General features: G+C 40.3%; 1 protein-coding gene across 4 annotated transcripts in view; it reads left to right on the top strand.

Moving 5' to 3' along the window:
* Window positions 1–22,187, top strand: part of RFX4 (regulatory factor X4) — a 93,757-nt gene extending 71,570 nt beyond the window's left edge. For all 4 annotated transcript variants that reach the window (XM_040559862.1, XM_040559869.1, XM_040559877.1 and 1 more), the window contains 3 exons: window positions 2,043–2,205; window positions 7,730–7,868; window positions 20,642–22,187. In XM_040559862.1, coding sequence (XP_040415796.1) covers window positions 2,043–2,205; window positions 7,730–7,868; window positions 20,642–20,914 — 575 coding nt within the window. In that variant the 3' untranslated portion in view covers window positions 20,915–22,187. The remainder of the gene's footprint in view (window positions 1–2,042; window positions 2,206–7,729; window positions 7,869–20,641) is intronic.
* Window positions 22,188–22,626: the final 439 nt, after the last annotated feature.

Here is a 22,626-nt window from a genome sequence, read left to right as displayed (position 1 = left end):
AGAAAAAGAGGCTGCCACAATGGCTGGGGACGGACAAATTAACCATATATAGTAAAATGTAGAAGATATTTCAGCCCTGTTACTGCTTCTTATTAGAGCTAGGGAGGTAATGAGTAGTTGTTGTTGTTTTTTTTTGTCTCAATGGGCAATTTTTTATTGTTCAAAGCAAAACTTTTGTTTTATGGTGAATTTAAAAAGTGAGAGGAAAAACAGAATTTTAACTAAAAATAAATATTTGATTTTTTTTCACAATCTTTTTTCCTTCTTTCTTTTCTCTCTCTTTTTTTTCTTAATTTCTGTTTGAATTTTGGCCTGTTTTGAAACAAAGTTTCAAAATTTCTTTTGAAAAATAACACTAGGAAAATATGCTGACCTTTTGAAATTGAAATGTTTCACCAAAACTTCCTGCAACATGTTGTTGAAATTTTCAAATCAGTTCTTCCTTTGTTTTCAAATGAAACTATTTGGTGACTGCATAAGTTTTGGCCCCCTCCACATAAACTGTATTTTCTATTGAAGGCAGACTTTCTTAAACACTTTTCCGCAGGTCAAGGAACCATGACTGCTTATGGCCACAGTAGCAGTGATGCACTAGCTCAATTGGTTATGGATCCACTTTGGTCTCAGGGGTCTCCATCATGCTCAAAAGGGGAGAGGTGAAGGTCTGAAGATTCAGAAGTCAGTGACAGAAAATGCAGATGTGAAAACAGGCCTACCACAAATATCCTTGGCCATAACGCATACAAGGATGTCTCTACTACAGGAGCCCCAGATCACATCTTGCCTTGTGAAGCTCAGAATGGCTTTGGTCAGACTCAGAATTAAGCATTTCCCATTTCAAAAAAATTATTTATCTCATGTTGCTAAATAAAAATCACACACACACAGAGAAAATTATGCATATCTGAGATAGTTTTTCATTCTACAAAGCCATGAAGTGGACATGGACCTAGTAATACAGTCATTTCCCTCTTGGATTTAGGCCCTTTCATACTACAGGAAGTCCCTAGAATCCACACTGAAAAACCGAGTCACCTCCTGTAATTCCTTTTAGCTACTGAAAAAGAGTCAAGAGTGTCCAGAGACCCCAAACTACTGTTCGGATTGGGTTAAATTCAGTGTTCTGGTCCTCATTTGCAGGGTAATCTCAGCCAGTATGGTCATGACCTCCAGCAAGAGCTGTGTTATACTGGAACAATGGATCTGTCAGCCTCCTGAGTGAAAGGGGTGTGTGCAAAGGACAAAGGTTTCTCAGCAGCTGGCTCATGAATCTGGAGTTCCTGCCTGGAAGGGATCAGGATGATTAAAAAACTCAGCACCTTTCAAGCAAAATGGAAAACCCACTTCTTTGCTTTGCTTTTCCCGCAAATGCTCTACATAAAAAATAATTTCAGTCCCTGCCGCATCTAAAGACGAAAGAAACATTATTGACAGGAAGAAAATGGCTAGACTATTGCTATCCATATATATTTTTTTATAATTAGAGATCTACTGCTGTGTTTCCACTACAAAAGCTGGTACCTAGTTGGGTGGAATAGAGAGGCAAACTGCAAAAGGATCCAAGAAATTTTCTTGCATAACACCCATCTTTTTCCAGTCCTTCATTGTTCTGGTCATAATTTCTGCTTTGCTCCAGGCCTGATCAGCCTGTGAGCTAAACAGGCCAGCAGCCCACTCCATGTGAGAGGGACCTCAGGGGTTGGTGCATCATGCCTAAGAAGTATTAGAATTGGTGTTCCTCCATTACTAAGTCCCATCCCAGTTTTTTCTGAGAGATGATAGCCTTGAGTTATAATGCCACACTGAAATTTCAGTCTGAGATACTCAAGATATGTTTCTTACCTCTGGATCTTTGTGCACTGCAGCTGATAATTTCTGCTTTTATTTATGCCTCAGACATGAGCATTTTGTTCACTTTGCTGGATGCTGTTTCCATTATCAGTGCTTAGTAGGTTGTTTTCCAATAACTGTCTCAAAGCATAATACCTCTATGAACGACAGCCTATTTTAGCTGTGTTCCTTTAATGCTTGTTTGTCTATAGGGGCTATGCAATCCTATACGTGGTCACTAACCTACACTGTGACAACAGCTGCTGGGTCGCCTGCTGAAAACACCCAACAGCTGCCCTGCATGCGAAGTCCACACGTACCATCGTCATCTGTCACACACCGGATACCTGTTTATCCCCACCGAGAAGAACATGGGTAAGTCAGTTCCCAGTGTCTTGTTTGTTTGGTGTGTGTTTTGGATGAACCTAAGCTTAGCTGGTTTTGGTTTTGTTGTTGTTGTTGGTGGTGGTGGTTGCTTGGTTTTTATAGGAAATGCAATGAAATCTGTTTCTTGATGTAGTATGTCTGTATTGCAAAGATGCTGGTGTCATTATTCTTTGGCTGTTGTTTTTGCTGTATGGTTATATTACGTCTCAGTTTTATAATCTTATTAAATTCTATTTCAAAACACAGTAGGCCTGGATAATACTTCATAAAAGAGAAGGCTTTGGCAGATTTCTTCCTATCTCTGATTTCTGTTTTCCCATGCCTTGTTTTATCCCAAAGGCTAGATGTGTCCAAAGAACAGCCTTTCTATACCATGTCTCAGGAGAAGTGATTGTTTTCCTCTGCACAGCGCAGCTGAGACCACATCTGGAGCAGTAGATCCAGTTCTGGGTTCCCCTCTGTAAGAAAGACAGGGCCATAAGGAGTCCAGAAAAGGGCCACTAACATGATTAAGGAAGTGGAACAGCTAGGAGAGAAGCAGAGACTAAGAGAGCTGGGGTTGTTTAGCCTCAAGAAGAGAAGGCTCAGGGAGGGTCTTATCACGGTGTATAAACATGTCATGAAGGATGTAAAGAAAATGGAGACAGCTTCTTCTCAGTGGTATCCAAGTGACAGGACAAAAGGCATGGGTATAAATTGAAATACCAGAAATTCTGTTTAAACTAAAACAAACAAACAAATCAACACAACAACATGCAAGCAACAAACAACTCGTTTTAATGTAAATGTGATCAAACACTGGAATAGGTTGCCCAGATAGGCTATGGAGTGTCCATCCTTGCTGATATGCAAAACCCATCTGGTCCTAATCCTTGGCAGCCTGATCTAGCAGACCCTGCTTTGAGCAGGGGGCTTACACTAGATGATCTCCAGAGGGCCCTTGCAGCCTTTATGATTCTATGACTACTGTTTGATCTGCAAATCAAAAATGTCCAAAGTTTGGAAAAATAGCCACATTTTCACTACAGCATTCTAATCTCATCTCCATCACCAAAATTTGCTTGAGGCACTGAATTAAAATAATTACAAGCCGAAATTTGTTTAACATTATTTGATCTTGGCAAACTTCAGACACTCAGACAAAAGTCTCTCTGCTCTTTTCACTACACAGCACTTCTGTGCTGTCTCATTTCAGTGAATGTATAACTCACAGATAACCATATCTAAAGAGAAACAATCACAAAATCATCACTGGACAAGGGCTCCAGGAACATAACAAGATTAGCAGGAGCCCAGATGCTGACATGAAGCAAGACATTCAAAAGATGTTCCTGATTTCCTCAGTCTCATTTGATACTCATTACCCTTGCAGAAGTGCTTTCTCAGATTGGAAAATTGCTTACTCTTTGGAAGGATAGTAGAGATTAATTTGAACCTTCCATCTCCTTCTCTCTTGGAAGGAGAGAAGGTTTGGATTTCTGCCTGAATGTTACTGTTAAGCCTTTCCCAGAAAAACCTGGATATCCAGCAATATGACTGCTTCATGGAGTCAGAAATAGAGTAGCAGGGAGTTTTGTGAGCTGACAGGATGCAATAACTAGAACAAACCATGGTAAGGCAGTGAATATATCTATAAATACATATATATATGCACACATGACTATACATTGTTACTAATGGAATCTCTTGCCTCTGGAAGGTGATTTGAGGAAACTATGTGAGTGAATCAATGTTTCTGAAAGGCAACAAAGACTTCTATAATGTGACTTCTTTCGCAGTTTGGATTTACATGGGATACGTGTAGAAACATATTGGTGATGCTTCGAAACATTTTGGTGGTATCTGCCTTCTTGCCTGGAACTGTCTTTTTAAATGTAGCAATAGGACCTCTCTGTTAATGGATGTGTACATGGCAGCTACCACAAAGATTTCCTGGTATTATTTGCTCTATTTATAGCAGTACTATTAACATTTTTCTGAATAATTACAACACATACTTATTTTGGATCTGCAGCAAAAACAGCACATTGGTATATTAGTTTTTATAAGATTCAAGTCTGATGTGATATGCTAATAGAGATATGTTCCTGAAGAAAGGCCTGCACAGAGATGCAGTAACTTCACCCATAGTGTTTGGAAGCCCAAAACTGCACGGTTCTTTTGGAAGATACAGTCACAGATTCAAACAGAAGGGAAAAAAAATAAGAGACCGTGTATGCAACATTCAGTTGGCTGCCCTGGAAAGAAACAGAGAAAGAAGATCAAAGTCTGCAGTAAGATGTCAAGGTTTCTTGAGAAGAGATAAATAGAGTGAGCAGCTGTCATAGCCACAAAGACTGAACCTCACTCCCATGTAGATGAGCAGGCAGAGAGCATATGCAGTGTGCAGGCCGTGAGCCATGCCTGCTGCAGGTGAATTTCACACCAAATGCAGATTCTTGGCCACCCAGCATACCTGAAAGCATTCTAACAGCAGTTCTGCAGGGGTTCCTACCAGTCTTGCACACTAAAGGTGATCCTATTTAAAATATATAGCCTCCAGAGCATCTTGAGATAGAAAGAGAATACCTAAAAGATCAGAGCACTTTGTATGATGGTATTCCACAATGTAAAGATATTTTAAGAACTGAGGCCTTGGAACAATGTAAAGCCCTCCAAGCTCCCAAGACAGATAAATATAGACTGTTGGACTGATTTGTACAAATATTTTATCTGTACTTCTGGCCAGTTGTACAAGATAAAATGTAAATTCAATGATAAAAACTGTTCCCTGTAAAATTAAAAAATAAAATAAAATTGATTAAGACCAATTACATATTAACAGAAATGAAGAAAGGGCTATGTGATCTGTTTTCCATTATTAAAACAAGACCTATAAGAAGCAATACTAGTGTATATTTGTGAAATTAGGGAAGAACACAGAGTTCATAACCTACTCTAGCTTACGCCAGATCTTCTAAATCCACAATGGTACTCTCCACACGTATGGGAAATCAGGACAATAAATGGAAGATCTATAGTATTAATAGGAAAAAGAAGTCCTTTAACTGGGATTTCCCTTGTTCCATCTTGTGTCCGTTGCATTTCATCCTATCACACTGTGCACCTCTGAGAAGAGCCTGTCTCTAGTTGCTATATTCCTTCCTGTTAGATAGTCGTAGATCATCCCTTTGCCTCTCTTCTTAAGACTGGATAAACACAGTTCTCTTCTTGTAGACCATGTGCTCCAGTCCCCTATCTGTCTTGATGGCCTCCACTGGACTTGCTCCAGTATGTCAATGTCCTTTTCACAGTGGAGAGCCCCAAACAAGACACAGTACTCAGGCTTCTCAAGCGCTAGAGGGGAATAATCACTTTTTAGGCTTGCTGTCTACAGTCCTGATAATACAGCCCAGTATGTACTTGGCCTTCTTCATTGCCAGGGCATACTGGTGACGCACATTCAACTTTTTGTCCATCAGAACTTGCAGGCAATTTTCAGCAAAGCTGCTTTATCTCCAAATGGCCCCACCCTGTACCACTGCAGGAGTTATGCCATCCCAGATGCAGGACTTTGCATTATTCCCTGTACTGTACAAATGATCAACTGACCATTTTTTTCTGGATCATATCTAGGTCTGCTAGACTCTAGAGTAACTGCCAGTTCCCATCTGGACTTCCCCTAAGAAACCCCATCAGTTTATTATCCCCATTACTCAATGACTGCAGATGTTGTTCAAAAGTCACTGTAAGACCTGGTAATCGGCAGAAATATTTTTGGGGGATTTTTCAGGTGCACTTTCATCTTAGAGAGAATTAGAGTTCCCCAGCCAAGCAGTTTCAGATAGGCAGGAAAATACTAGTCTTGAAGGAGTATGGTCATCTCCTTCTCATGTCCTTCAGTATTCTCTCCTGCAGCTGAATAGAGAAAGAGGGAAATTCCTGGACCAAAAGTACCAGACAAAAACCAGAATAAGAAAGTTTGTAACTCAATGCTCAAGTGAATTAACTGTGCATTTTAGCCAAAAAGCAATGAGGTTTTGAATGAAGGAGATAGATTGGTATCTTCCAAACTAGGACAGAGCATCCTCGATGACTAGAGAGAGCATGAAGTGCAGACACTGCTTCACAGGACTTGGCTTTAGCTGGGAATCCAAGGGCCTCCTGGACTACAGGAGGGACAAGATAGACAAGTCTCTTCAACCAGAGAAGGCTGCTCTGTGAAATGTCAGGCTTGTGAGTGCCAAAAACATCTGTTACAAATTGTGCTTATCAGTCTGTTGTGTTGAAGGAATTAAAACACAAGATGTCTGCCTACCACAGTGTGCTTGTGCTACAACTCCATGGCATAGCCATTTCTCTCTCCCCCACTCTCCACAGAGAGCCTATCAAAGTCATGTCATGTGAACACCAGTTTGTCTGAGGTAATTTTGGAAACCACTTACATATACAGATAAACACAAATCAATGTAAGTGTAAGAGCTAAATGTTGAACAGTGAAGATGGACATAGGATCTTAAGTCCTGAAAAAGTTTTTAGATGGGGCGCTCTGGTCTTATTTTGAAGCTGTCTGGTTTGCCTGGTGTAAGACTTGACATGGTATTTCTAGAATACCATTATAAGTTCAAAGGAATAACAAAGCAGTTTAAACTCTACCCAGTGTAAAAATGACATTGAACTTTGAAAAAAAAAAAGAAAGAAAAAAGGTAAAATCCATACAAATAACTGTCTTCCCTCTCTCACGAGTTTTCTGCATTTTTTGTTTATTATGTTTTGTGTTTCATTTCAATCTAGCATATATTTTAAGAGTCTTTAAATTTCTGTGCTGAATTAATATTGAACATTCACATGGCTACACAGAGATGGGGAGGATGCAGAAAGTGTCCATTCATCTTTTGCTACCGAATGACCTACATAACGGTGGCCAACAAGCACTGATCCTATAGCTAAGGAAACTGCTCCCTCCTTTACCCCTGACTGTACTAAGACAAAGGTTTGGAATTAAAAAAAGAAAGTGGGCAGGTTCTCCAACCTCAAATCCCGTTCTATTCTGAAGTCAGCTGTGCTAAAGCTGTATGTCGTATGCTTCAGATGTAAATGAATACATCTCTCTCCCTCCCCCAAAAAAGGAACATCTGATCACAGTGCAAGGAGACAGCTGAACTCCACGGTGCAGTTAAGTTAAATATTGCCATACTTCCTCAGCATGGATAGCAATTTACTAAGAACATGGCAATAAAATAATAATAAAAGTGAAAAATATTCTTAGAAAGTGCAAAAATGAGTCTGCAATTTACAACTAGTCACGGAAACATCCTGAGTCCCTGTATTTGTTTTTGTGTTGAACACGACGTTTCACTAAGTGGCGCATCTGCTTGCCAGCTGAGCTGGGAAATATCTTTTAAAAAAAGGTTAAGATATCATTCTCCTGTGCAAAAAAAGTACAACTGCATGTCTGATAAAACTTACAGAATTATTAGCGGGAATATAATTACTATGCATACTAAATAGTGTTTTTTTTAATGAATTTTAGGTACACAGGAAGTTACAACTATGGTAGCTATAGCAACCAGCATCCCCATCCAATGCAGAGTCAATATCCATCTTTACCGCATGATACTGCTATTTCTGGACCACTTCATTACTCGGCTTACCACAGAAGCTCTTCACAGGTAAGTTGGATTTATTTCTTGAAAATGCTTGCTACAACATTTTAAATAAAGTTTTACTTGTAAATTTGTTAGCTGTTCGAATAATCTCCAGTCATTGATGGTCCCTATTTTTTTATTTTCTAATATTACCTTCATATCTTTCTATTCTAGTGGAGAGTACTAAACTCTAAAATCCAGCAATATGGATCATGAACGTGTTTCTGTGTTAAGGAATAGCTGAAACAAAGATGAATATAATTAGTTGTATGTTTCTTAGGAGACGGGAACAGGAGGAGATTCCTCCACCAATAAACACCAATAAAAGTGTTTTATTATGTTGAAAGAAGATGTAGGAACCACAGGGAATTCTGGTGCCCCTGCTTTTGAGAATATGTATGGTTAGGAATTTGCCAAAAATGTGAGTTTTGCATGTAGTTTGAATAACTCTGGGACCCCATTTCACTGTTTAGAATGTATGCTATAGACTCCTACCATATGGTAAGGAGTAATGTCAGTAACTATTTCAGGACTATTTCAGTTCACAAAACCAAGCCAGTAGGAAAAAGCACAGATTAAGAACAATGATGGAATTTGGCAACAGTTCAAAAATAGTGCCACTCTAGGAGGGCTTGAGCACATCGCACAGCTGGTGCTTCCCCAGCGTAGAGGGCTCTGGGGCCTCTGCTGGAAGATTTGCAAGGGACAGATACAGGCAGGAGGTAATGACATTGGGGTATTCCATAACATGGTGCCTCTTATGCTTTATCTACTGGAAATGTATGCAAGCATATTAGGAACCACCATGCTTGACTTTAGTCACTGGACTGAAACAGTTTCATACCAGATGCAAAGATATGAATTTGATAGTGCTTTGGACTAGAACACATGAAACCTGCACCTCAGTCTGGTCTTTGGCATCAGTTTACCAGGCAATCTCAAAGAAGTTATTCTTTCTTTAGGCCTCTTAAAGCTTTTTGCCATCAGCTGGGAAGATTGTCCTATACTGCATTTGTATAGGACAATCTTCAAATGTGTTCATTTGGACCAGTTTAGTAATGGCTCTCTAGCTTATGGAAAATTTAAGTCTACAACATCTCATCCATTTGTGTGGCACCTGGTCCAGCAGAAAGAATACATGAGATGTGAGGATTTAACTAGTTGTTGCAGCTGCTGTATCTTCAATAGGAACAATGAGTATATGTTTAAGTACAGTGTCCTATGGTAGGTTTGTATATACTGTTTTTTCACCACAGGACATACCCTGTTATCTCAAGTTTGCGGTTTTTGTTTGTTTGTTTGTTTGTTTGTTTGTTTGTTTGTTTTTCCAGGATGCATCCATTTTTGACTTAGTATTGGCTCACCAATTTTCTTTACTCCCTTATTCTTTACCAGAGAAAATCCATGAGTTCTGAAATGACCTCTAAGGCCATGAATCTGGAGAATCAGGCTTTTACTGTTTAGAAATGTTATCATTAACCATAGAAGGAGTTTCTTTTATATCCTGTCTGCCACATTGACATTAACACAAGTTAAGCAAGAAATGAATAAAACAAAGTGAGATAATACGTTTGTAGCTTACTCATGTCCTGGTTAATATGCCATATAGAAATAGTAACATACATTAAAATCACGAAAATGTTTTTCCTTCTGTAATAGGCTGTCTCTACAAGTGCAGATGTCAGATAACTTTTTCCTCTCTTGATAGCCTGTGAGCTGCCCTGGATACACATGAAAAATAGCTATGCTTTAATGATGACATGTAAGAGCAAAATTTTTTCAACCCGTATTTAGCATGTTTTTTCTCACGCTGCTTGTAAACTGAGATGTAATCTCATGGCAAAACGCAGCTAACAAACGCATATCAATGTGATTTTTCCATATTGAAAGGAGCTAGAAACTGAAACACTACTTTAAGAAAAATCTTAAATGATTCTAATCTGGAACTTGCTGACATTGTTTTTAAAACCAAACAAGTTTCTGTAAAGTGCTTGCCCTGATGAAAAATGCTTTCTTATCTATTTTTAACCAACAGAAGTACATAATGTACTGTTGCCTGCAAAGCTTAACAGGATTTTAGGGAACTACATTTTTTCTACTGGACTTTCTAAGTGGAATATGGTGTAAGGGATTGCGGTAGGATTCATGACGTTGCAAAATCAAAATACAGGGAGCCAAATTTGCAATGAATATATAAACAGCTGCCGCTGTACTGAAACCAGAGGAGATGCAATGTATTGCTGTGGTAATGTAATCAGTCGAGAAGTGGAGGCATTGACCATCTCTCTTCAAAAGAATTCTTTGTTGTAAACTACATTCAGTACAAATATAGAACTCTGGATCAGCTTTAGCTCTTTAGGATAGTGTCTGGGGATTAACTCAAAGAAAAAAAATCTGTGTGGGGGGTAAGTTCTCCTCTACAAACATGGAATCAGAGGGAGCCCTTGTCCCAGAAAGGGGCCTGAGTTGAAACAGACAGGATGTAATAGAGGTGGCTTTTAGTCTGCAGCTATAAATTACTATTTTGGTCTGAAAGAACACCATGTCAGTCCAACCTCTTTCTGTGCAAGAGAGCATCATATTCCGGGTTTTATCAGGTCAGTTATTTTAGGGCTATTTTCCAGCCCAGAGCAATATTCCTAAAGAAAAAGAGTTGTGTTTGATTTTTCGTTTGTTTCTTTGGTACAGCTTTAAGATGGGTCCTTTCACAGATACGATTTACAGACCATCAATCAAAAAAAAAAAAAGTGGAATTAGTGCAGAAGGGATGGAGGGAATAACTTTATTTAGTGGAAGTGGGGAGGACTGAACAGCTGGGAAAGAAGGGAATGAGAAATCTTTTAAATTGTATTTGCCAACAGGTAGAATGTTGATCCCAACTTCACACACAGACTTATATGATAATTACATTGTGTTAATTTTAGGTGCCTGCTGTAGTTTTATCATTGAAATCCTTACAGTGGGGCTGTGCTGGTGAAGAAGTCACACAGCTGTAGCTCTTATATTACATCCAGCTCTTGAAGAGTGCAGGCAGGAGTCCTAAGACAAGCCTATCTCACCTGACTAGTAGCAGGTCCGTGTTAGGGAGAGGCTCCTGGATAATTTGGATCCCTTAGTCTTAGAGGAAGTGAAACAGTGGCGGGCATCATGATCCCTCACACCCTGTCCCATAATTGACTATTGAGAGCCCATGAGGATGTTATTATCTCTCACCTCTGAGAAAGTCATGGAGCTTAGGTTGGCTCACAGAGCAATGTGATGTGTCTTGTTACTTTTGGCTAAATGGAGATTTTGATAAGTAGCCCATAGTTTCAGAAAGATCAATGACTTTCAGGTGGACAAGAAGGCAAAACAGTGGAGGAGATGAGTTGTAAAAATCTTTATAGCAGAGTAAATGTTCTGATGAAGTAATTTCTGCAGCTACTAACCCAGCAGGAGCCTAAAACAGTCTCCTTCTGGTGATACAGGCTGACTAATTCCCACTGATGGCTAAGAGTCTTTTTTGTTGACAGGGACAGTCTGTTCAAACCTTGGTCTTAATCCGATTTTTTTTTTTCTTTCATCAGCATCTGTGAATATTTCTCAGAACAGTTGCTTCCTTGTAACTCCGGGCTTGATTGCTCATTTCTTGACTTGGCTTACTGGCCAAGAGCCTGGCACACAAATAAAAAAAAAAAATTATCTACAGCTTGATTTGGTACTACCTAGTTCTCTAACCAACAGTGCTGAAGTATATACAATCATATAAGGCTAATTCTATCGTCATTTAGGAGGGTGTGTAATGCATTTACAGAAACAGATCCATACTGACTAAAAATCAGTTTTGTAAGTTTTCTGACTCTAGTTTTAGGTGCGCCAGATGCCAGGGCAGAAAATAGACAACAATTCTGTCTAAAAACTTCTGAGTGTTCCTAGCAACTTATGTCAAGTGTAGCAGAGAGGTACACCCTTCAAAGGTAACCCCTTCACATTGTCACCATCTAATCTGCCTGCACAATCTGCATTTGGCTGGCTTTTGATCACAGCTTTTGTCTGCAGATTTCACCCTGGCTGAACAGGTCTTGATCCTCTTTCAGGCTATCCATAAATGTTTCAATTAATAGCATTCCACCTCTTCCTTAGACACAAAGTAATTCATGCTGCAGTCATTTTTCTGTGTAAATCACAAGGGTAACACTCTTAGTAGGAAGAGTAGTTAGAGAAATCTGCAGCAGCATATGTTTTGATATTTTAATGTATCTGGTAACACATAAAGATGCATGTCATACAAATGTGCATCGCTGTTCATGCAGTGCAATATACAGCAAGCATATGGTATATGTAAGAAGTATAATGCATGGCTATAGTGTATCATATTGTAGGTCCATTTATCCAGCAATGGCCAGAAGTGAATGTGTGGAGGAAAAGTATTAATAATAGGGTAGGTAGAGCACGGTCCTTTCACCAGCATAGCCACACTGTGCTTGGTAAGAGCTGACCTAGGGGTGTCCTGAGTAGGAAGCAGCAGCTGGGCTGTTGTATTTTCTAGCAATTCACTCTCCATTACTCTCTTTGAGCTTTTTTGTACTCCTTAAGAATGGTTTGCTTGAAGCATGTATTCTCTTGTTGATTTTAAACCTGCTATCTCATAATTGCATCGGATGGCCTATTTTAGGGGAGGAGGGTGATGAGGAATAGGGAGTACTCATTACCTATTTGTTTACTCTCACCATTCAAGACATTGTAGATCTCTCCTATTCCTCCCACCTCCTTCCTCCACTTCTTTACCAGTCTTAAGGGTTATCATCTGCATAGACTCTCTCATGACAGATGCTCTACACTCAGCAATTATCTAAGGACTGCATGTGCACTGCAGGGCAGGTGTACTCTGAGGGGCACATGGACGTCCTGTTCTCTCAACTTGCAGCTCCTCTCCAGCCTTTCTGTGCAAACGTGATCTCAGAGAAAGTAGGAGGGACTCAGCCAGGAAGCCACACCATCAGCCATATGGATCTGGGAAGCACTCCTAGATCCCATACTGCACACAGGCCCTTCTTAGCCTTTTACTTTTTCTTCCTTTGCCAAGATGGAGTAACCACCTCCAAATGGAGTATCTCAGATGGAGGTACTTAACAGGGAGCCACAGAAATGGCATAGCAGTGTTTCCTTTAAGTTGTTTGAGATGCAGTCCCCACCTTGAAGTCAAGCACTTGTTTTCTGTTTTCAAAAGCCATCTCCTGTTGCACTCAGGAGCATAGCCAATGTCAGCTGTTCCCGAGCTGGCACTCTGTTCTCAAGAGGTGCTAAACAACTTCTGGGACTCGGAGTAGCACATTTGTATCAACAAGTGCTTGTGCTGCTGTGTTGTTTTGTCAGAGTGGGTTTATAACAAGGCATAAAGCATAAGGTTGAGAGGAACAACCCCAGGCACCAGTACATGGTGGGGGTTACCTGTCTGGAAAGCAGCTTTGCAGAAAAGGATGTGGTGGGCACCAAGTTGAACATGAATCAGCAATGTCCCCTTGCCACTAAGAAGGCTAATGGTATTCTTGGCTGCATTAGGCAAAGTATCACCAGCAGGTCAAGTGTAGTGATTCTTCCCCTCTCGTCAGCATCAGTGAGGCTGCACCTGGAGTGCTGGGTCCAGCCCCCCAGTACAAGAGAGACATGGACATATTAGAAAGAGCCCAACGCAGGGCCAGGAAGATGATCAAGGGACAGGAGCACCTCTGCTGTGAGGACAGGCACAGAGAGCTTGGACTGGTCAGCCTGGAGAAGAGGAGGCTCAGGGGGTCTCATTCATGTGTGCAAATACTTGAAGGGAGGGTGCAGAGAGGATGGAGCCAGGCTCTTCTAGGTGGTGCCCAGTGCCAGGACAAGAGGCAATGGGTGAAAACTGGAACACCGGAGGTTGTATCTAAACATCAGGAAACACTGTGCTTCCGGCTAAAGAATTACTGTGCAGGTGACTGAGCGCTGGCCCAGGTTGCCCAGAGAGGCTGTGGAGTCTTCCTCCTTAGAGATCTTCAAAAGCCACCTGGACATGGTCCTGGGCAACCAGCTTTGGGTGACCCTGCTTGAGCAGGGGGGTTGGACCAGGTGGCCCCCAGAGGTCCATTCTGACCTCAACCATTCTGTGATTCTGTAATAAAATGTTAATTTATTACAGATTCCTGTCTCTGCATGGAGAGTATTTTATGAGATACAATGTGAGATGATACATTTTTATGAGAGGCTCCCCCCTCTGTGCAGTACCACTGAATTGACCTATATGCTGCTAAAATTCTCCTAGACAAGAAACAAAGAGATTTACGGACAATTAAAATAATATTTTTTTCATTTTTTATTTTTAAAAAGTCTCACGTATTTGGCTGGTAAGAAAGAAACAAAAACTAAGCTCTTCTCTGTGAATGTTTCAATGCAAGAAAAGTAACGATAAAGTGATGCAAAAGAAAACCGCACAGCCAAAGTGACATTGGTCTATGAGGTAGCACACTGAGATGGTTAATAACGACATTTGAATTCTCACCCCTGGAGGTTTAATTTCAGAGAAGCCACTTGACTTACCCTTCCAGTCATGTCTCATTTCTCTCTTCTCTTAAAGGCATGCCTCTCTTTTGCCATTTTCCCCTGTGTACATGGCTGAGTAAAAGGTGATTTCATAGTTCATCATGGTAGCAAAATGAAGAGGGAAACAACTTCCCCTGGGGATGATACGTGCTTTTGCATGTGTTTGGGAAGGAAAAGATATTGATCTAAGCCAGTTACAGGGTTGCAGCAGGCACGAATCTCCAGAGCAGGGCTGGTCTGGGAGGCAAACTGCAGATGCACTACAGTATTGAAGCCACCAGCACTCACTGAAATTAGTGGAGATGGGTATACAACAGAAAAAGTATGTATATTTTAACATGGTGGATAGTGAACTTCTGGATTCTGCTGCTAGAGCAGGGTGTAGAGACAGACAATATAATGAAGATCAAAAAATGATTATACAAGTTAACGGGCAACAGAGATTAGGGATGCATATCCATAATCATGCAACTGTGATGCTGGAATTGAGAAGAGCATGGCCAAGCTGGTGTGCTCTCCCTGGGTGATGTCTCCTACTGTTTCCTGGGAGAACAGTAATCTAGATGCACCATTGTGCAGGCTGTGCATGTTTTATATGTCCTTAGGGTGAGAGCTTAACCCTAAAATTATAAGCACTCTGGGTCAGAGGTTTTATTTTATGACATATGTATATCTGTGTCAGCCACAATACAACTCAAAGCCTGATTCAGTCCCTTTAATTACTGGGCAATACAAACAGTGGAAGCAGTTTCCAGAAACTAATCCCTGTTGTATTTCATACTCCCTGCAACTTCCTTCCTCCGCTGAAAGAACTATCAAATTTAGCTGAAATTGACTGTTTCTAAAGTTGCCGGACAGAAATAGGAAAAATTCACAGGGCTACCTCATAAGATTCTTTTCCTCAGAAAAAGAGGCTAACCTTCTCTTGCATCCCCCTCACTGAGAAACAACCATGAACCTTCTGCAATCCATAGTTTACTTAAATGATCTGTACAAAACAGTCTGAAAAATGTTGCAGTAGTACAACCTGCTGTCAAGCGGTAGGTTGGGTCTGCACCTCTCAGAGGCACAGCATCAGGGCCATAGTTTAAGGAGCTTTCAGCAGTGTTTGTACACTGCCTATCCTAAAGTGCTCTGAGGACCACAGTGGTCTCACCCAGCTTCCTTGAAGTGCCCAATGAGTTGCAGCACTACTTGTTTTTTCTGGGCAGTGTTGCATGCCACAGTTCTACCCAACCACGTCTTCACCTCCATAAGCCTCTACAGCAGGATTTACATGAGGGGCAGTTCTGGAAGTAAGCATTAACTTCTTTCCCTTCCAGTGGAGTAGCTGAAGAAATCTCCCAATCAGAACCAGTGCTTTAGCACCCATTCATGTTGTTCTGTCCCACCTACTCCATAGATAAGAGAAGAAATGAAGGGGAAAAGTTCTTGTCCACCGAGACCATACACAGTATAAGCTTATGACTATACCAATGCAGTAAGAATAATACACTCTTCCCAATAACCATTCTGTCATCTAACAGCTAGTAATGACAGAAAGAAAAAAAATCCGTCCAAATCCCACCCATGCAACAGGAATTATTGTTCCTAACTGTATGGCTTCATAACAAACTTGAGTTATTAAAATGTAGTTCAAGTAATTGTGTATTGAATGCAACAGGAAACAGATGTCTTCTTTTTAAATAATTACAAATAGGATTTTCATAAGGCTCCAAATGCCACTCCCAAAGTACCAAGGTCACTTAGAGTGACTTGAAAATTTCACCCAATCTATTTAATTAGACTTAATAAGCTTCATTATGTGCAGAAAAGGTTCAAATAAAGGGTTATAAAGATGAAATCAATCAATAGTTCCAATTTTTGACACCAATTTTGAGATTTTGAGCGTATTTTTATAAAGTTACTTTATAGCCAGTTCTTCACAATTGCTCTAATTTCTGGTGTGAGTTATTTGTAAATCTTAAAGTAGTGGCTAACACCAAATAGTAACTCACAGCATTCTGCAGCAGTGTGAGCTAACGCACTGTAAAGTCAGAGGCACATTCATAAGGAAAATATTTTGCTGTTTGGACAGAGACACCTTTCACCTCCCTGCATAATCAGTCAGGGAGCTGAGGGTAAGAATAAGGAGATTATTTGCCATCCTCACACTGCAGGAATTCAATCTTCACTTCTTGGTAGGGCATATTTAACGTAGTATTTTCTAAAATAATAATAAAAGAAATTGAATTAATTTTACATTTTTGGGGTTTAACAATAATCTGCTTAAAGTCTCCCAGACTTAAAGAGCTTCTTGTCTAGGTCTAACGGCAGCAGTAGCAACAAGTGTGAGTTAACCCAGAAAATGGTAATTTCCTGTCAAGAGCCCTCCAACAAATGTCGCTTTTATATCTGGCAAAGATCACTAGGCCCCAGTGTTTTGAGTTCAGCATGCTTAAGCACTCTTCATTAAACCGGATGTAGAGTGTGAAAGGTGATTCAGGCAGCATGGGCAGGCATCCGCCCAGATGGCGATGCTTTGGACACTCCAACAAGGCTGAATAGATGCTTCATTGGGTGAGTTAATAGTCAGGCAGGGGCCAATGAGTACTTTAAAAATATTGTCTTTCAATAGTCTCTTCACTGTAGGGAAAAAGAAGTCACTGACTCATTTGCGATTAGCTGACCTACCATTACAAAACTTTCCATCTTGCATTCAGTCATAACAGAATTTATTGTAAAATACTAGATATTTAGAGTCCATGTTATTTTCAAGCAATTACTCTTTTTACATTCATGACACATTCATAAACACAGCTGCATCGGGTGCACTTGATGCGGGGGAAAAGCAGCACACTGTATCCTGTCCCCTTATGCATAGCCATTAGCTCTGCCTTCTTAGAAGCCTTAGCGTGGCCTCCTGACTGCAAATAGGAGGGGGATTATCTTTCCTTTCAGTGCATCCTGAAGTTCATTTTGGGAGCCAAGGTTTCAATCCCAAAATGGCACTGTTTTTGTACAGCCAACCTGCCTAGAAGACATTATGTGGCTTTTCCACATAATGCCATGCACAACCAGGAGATCCAGCACAATATCCCCCAAGTTCATTTTGTTTCTTTTGCTCATATATGAAATTTTTGCAGTCTGCAAATTATAATGTAGCAAATTATCATGGCTGAAGCTCGGGCTTTCTCTTGCCATGTGTAAGATATATGAAGGCAAGTAATTGCCCTGTTCTAAGTCACGACCTCAAGGGAAAATTGCACCAGCTCAGGATAGCGGAACATTCTGTTATGCTTAACAACAGAGCAGATCAAATACTGCATTGGAAAGAGACGAGAGAATCATTGGTATTTTATAGCAAAACTCTAGATTAATGTATTTCTAAGTATATTAATACAGGAATCTACAGTGATTTAAGGTATAGATCAATGGGTAGTAAAGGCAAAGATAACTGCCATGATAATTGTTATCAAGTAAAACACTACTAAAGTCAAAGCAGTATGTTTTGAGCTTCGTCCGCATCTTGCAGCTCCACAGATGACATACAGAAAAGGGTCAGTTTAAAATGCATTGTTTGTGTGATGTGTTTGTTTTTTGTGTTGTTTTTTTTTTTCCCAATGATACATTCTGGTCCTGGCTCCTACCATCTCAAAACATTTTGTACACAGTGGAACATTTCTGCAACATCTGAGATCAGCCATGGATTTGACAACTATGGAAAAGGGACCTTCATTTAACCTGAGTAAACTTAACCAATGGGCAGCAGTATGAAGGAAAGAGCCACCTTCTGAGGATCACTCATCTTCTGTCCTAAATACTTAGGTTTGATAATTTGAGGTTTGATTAATTCTTCTCATGGCTGTAGAAAGAGCACAGATAATTCTCTTTTATTAGATGCCTGACTTTTTGACAACTAAAGTTAGGTGAGATTAATTCCACTCTGAAGCTATAGCAAAGCACATGACAAGTTTTTTTCTGAATCCATTAGGGCAGGAGTTTTGTTCTCCAAGATGTTCAGGTGAAGGCAGTCAGCAGGCATGAGACTGAAAATGTCTTCAGTGTATTGCCTGTGCACACCAGGAAAGCTGCATTCTATTAACTAGTCTTCTGGAAGTTAAAATATGAAAAATACTCAACTTTTTCTGGAACCTCTTATGTTTGCTTAGAATACTTGCAAGTTGGTTGTTTCTTGACAGGGTGCCCTGTCCTTAATTAATGAGTTAATGGAGAAAACCATGATCCTAAATTCAGATCACCTCATATAAAACCTCAAAGTTTGAGTTTTGTGGTTGCTGGGTACCAACAGCTCTTATCTTCAGCAAAAGCTTCTGGAAAGCCAACTAGTCTGATAACTGATTCTTCTAGAAGGGAACATAAACCTTTCCGTGGTCGGTGCCTAAGCTCTGCAGAGTTTTCCTACTGAAAAGCCTCTCACTGGGCTGAGAGGTTGGAAGTTCACTGGGTGGAACTTAGATGATTTTGTACAGACACGTGTCCAGCATTGCCAACACACCTAATTCTGATAGCTGGGTTAGCAGTCCCCGCTGTAGTGCTGACATTTTGGTATGGTGCTGCCATTTACCAGCCTTTTTCAGCAGCTGATTGCGTAGGTAAATCCACAGTCTCTGTGCAGATGAGGAGTATATGCTAAATAATGCATGGTACAACTTTGATCTCTTCCCTCTCATCTGCTAACTGGCCTGTCTCCGCAGGACATGGTGGAATATGCTAAATCACTAACTACAATGTACTGGTCAAAAATAGTCTTCTCTTTCTCCTCTCTAATTAGGAGTGGCCAGCATGTGGCTTTTGAGCTGCCTGAGGCTTGTGAACTGTTCAAAAACGTTTTCCAAGGCAGGGCTGCCTTCCTGGTTGTGGTCTGAAGGGTGTCGGCAGAAACTCCTCATGGAGACATTGCAGTAATTGCCTTGGGGACCCGCTTATGCAACCCATTAATGCCACCCCATCCGGCAGTGGAGTAATGTAATGAGGCCCCTTGGGAATCACCACCATCTCCCTCCTGTGAACAACTACAACTACAGCAGCTCTTCTCTCCATGCTCCCCCCAAAATATGGGGCAGGGTTTTTACCATCCTCAGCTGAACAAAGTTCTAGCATGCAGCTTGCAAGGTTTGTAAGGGGCAGATCCAGGAGAGGTGGCCATCCTACTCTGGAGGCAGCTTCTAGTTAAGGAAGTATCACAGTTGCAAACAACCCAAGATAATGAAATTTAAAATTATGGCATTTTTCTTATAAAAGGTACACCCCTGTGTGTATGGATCCATTTACCCCAGTTCTGCCATGCTCACCGTGACCATCTGTGGTGGCTAGAAACCATCTTGCCAAAAACGTGTAAAATGTAGATGTGAAGATACACAGCAGGTCAAGGGGAATAGGGATCCTCACCATCTGAGATGCAGATGGGTGATATGAGGGCAAAACAAGGAAAGCTGTTTCTTAAGCAGAACACGCAGATGATCTATTCCTGCAAGACAGGCGATAAATAAATAAATACATGGTAAGCAAATACTCATAAGCACAGTTTACTTCCTGTGGCTGGGCAGCTTGTGGCTACAATGGGACAAATGCTGTTCTCTGTTTTCCTGCCTGTCCTATCTTCAGTACATCTTCTCCTTAGTGGGAGGCCGTTGTCAAACTTACTTGGTGTCTAGTTTCCAACTGTCACTGTGAACAGCTGGGGAATAGAGAGATTCTTCTTCTGCCTGACTCTTCTTATAAGTTCTCCAATTAGCTGCCCACTCTGAGGCCAGACCATAGAATTTTTCTGCAGAAACTGGCAGGATGGCTTGTGAACATTTAAAAGGGAAGGCACCTTTCCAGTAATAAAGATCCTTTTGCTCTCCTCCCTCAAAACCTAGCTGAGTGAGCAGGAGTCGGAATATTTTATGCTCTGTTTTTTACTGAATAGCAAGATTCCCAGTAAAAGCTGTGAGAAAAAGATTAGACAAATTCAATTTATTTTTCTGCTGCCAGATATACCTGCCAGTAGCTAGCTCTTCGATAAGTTCATTTGATATTTAAATGTCATGACTCCTTTACAGGACTCCCCCTGACACTTTAATTAGACTGCAGGCACTGGTTATCTGATACTCCACCTTCAATACGTTACCTAGGGTTTGGAAGGCTGTTCACTCATCTGATTTTGTTTATATGAAACAAGGAAATGTGATACCACCAGCCCTTACTTTACAATTCAGTATATGGTACGTAATTCCTTAATTTGTTTTTCTCTTTTATTGTAGTACCCTTTCAACAGCCCAACATCAAGGATGGAGCCCTGTTTGATGAGCAGTACTCCGAGGCTGCATCCCACACCAGTGACTCCTCGCTGGCCAGAGGTGCCGGCCGCGAACTCCTGCTACACGAGCCCATCCATGCACTCCACGAGATACGGAAATTCTAGTGACATGTACACCCCCTTGACTACGCGCAGAAATTCTGAATATGAGCACATGCAACACTTTCCCGGCTTTGCCTACATCAATGGGGAAGCCACCACAGGTTGGGCTAAATGAAAACGACTGGTATCAGTTAAGCCCATATACTTAAAAGAGTTATAAAAACTTGATGTTATGTGGGACTTTACATGGATGTTCCTGAAGGGAGGGGAAGATGGAAAAGATCCTGGGCGGATAAATGTAGTTCATAACGTGGGCAGATTGCAGACCAGTATGACTGAACATTCCTGTAGCCGAAAAAGATTGATGTGCTATTCTAGACAACTTTTTAGGCCAATCTGTGCCTTTTTTAATTTGGGCATGTGGGCCAACCCTGTGTGATGTCAATGTCAGTGAGCCATTTTCCCCCCTCTCTTATTGACAAATGTTAATGAGTCTTACAAAAAAAGTACTGGAATGGAATCTATTTATAATTTGTGTTAAAGACAGGAAGCCCACTCTCAGCAAAACTCTGGCATCTGTTCTTTTAAGCTTTTAATGCATTTCTTAAAAACCATTCTGCCATGTCATCCACTTGTTCGTATCAGTTCCTCCATCTGGCTCCTTAAAAGACGTGTTGTGTAGATTTCAGTTTACACCTAACTTTGTATATTGATGCACCTTTCTGTTGATCCAGTAAGTTTGATCTTTACAAAAGAGAAGAAAAGACATGTAGCATTGAATTATACACTGCCTTAATTTGACTATTGTCCTTATTGTATATGTATTTGTGTTAAGTTTGCACAATCCGGAAAAATCTAACTTCTCTGGTCAGTAATGACAAGGTTAAGAAGGGACTTGGGGACTGGGAAGATTTTGGATTCAGAGCCACATATGTTAAATATGATGATATGAAGCAATTATGTAAAAAAAAAAAAAAAAGACAATGCAAACACAATTATTCATTTAATTACCTATTGACAGGTATGACAATGTTCTCTCAATTCCTTCATGTGGTGATAATTCTATACACTTCTACAAAAGCAAAATTCAAAGCTGTGCCTTTGAACTTATTCTGTACTGTGTATGTGTGGAAAAATGTATTGTATTTTGGAGAGAATTTTTCTTAGACATTTTCTGTCAGATTTGTAGCTATTTGTGAGTTTTTGTTAGATTTTATTAACATAGCTTTTTCTTCTGTATTATAAAATGCACCAAGCAACTATGGTGGACCTATTACCCTATGGGTAAGAAATAAATAAATGGAAATATGACATCAGACATTTTAGTAATTGTTTTGTAAATAAAATCTTTGATAGCACCCAGTGTGACAATAACAATGTTTATGCCTAAGATGGACATAAGTGTTATTTGTACAGTTGTGCAAGATATATGAGGGAATTTCACATTCAAATAAAGTTCTTGAAATTGAATAGATACCATTTAAATTTACTTAAATACAGAAGCTTCCACAAGCTGTAAACATTCAAAAAAATCCTAAATGTGACAATGTATGTTTTTATCCAACAAAGGACTTGAGAATCTATATAACTGGCAGCAAACGAGTAGTCCTACACCTATGCTTTCAGCTGCAAACTGCTCAAGGCTACATCTGGACTGATGACTTTATATTGTTTGGTTTAAGTCCTGCTACTGGTGCTCATCCAAACCATGGTATTCAAGGAGGCAGGTAAGACACTATTTTCTTTACTGTACCTTGTAACAAACGTATCACCACTGGAATACTGGAAATGGAAAAATTGTTTTTCCTTAGGTGAGCAAGTGGCAAAATACTCAGACCTTCTATATTTACCTGGTGAGTAAATTCACTAGTTTGGGCTTAGTGAGCA

This window comes from Cygnus olor, chromosome 1, assembly GCF_009769625.2.
Source record: "Cygnus olor isolate bCygOlo1 chromosome 1, bCygOlo1.pri.v2, whole genome shotgun sequence".
NCBI lineage: Eukaryota > Metazoa > Chordata > Aves > Anseriformes > Anatidae > Cygnus > Cygnus olor.
This window is presented reverse-complemented; position numbering and strand designations above follow the sequence as displayed.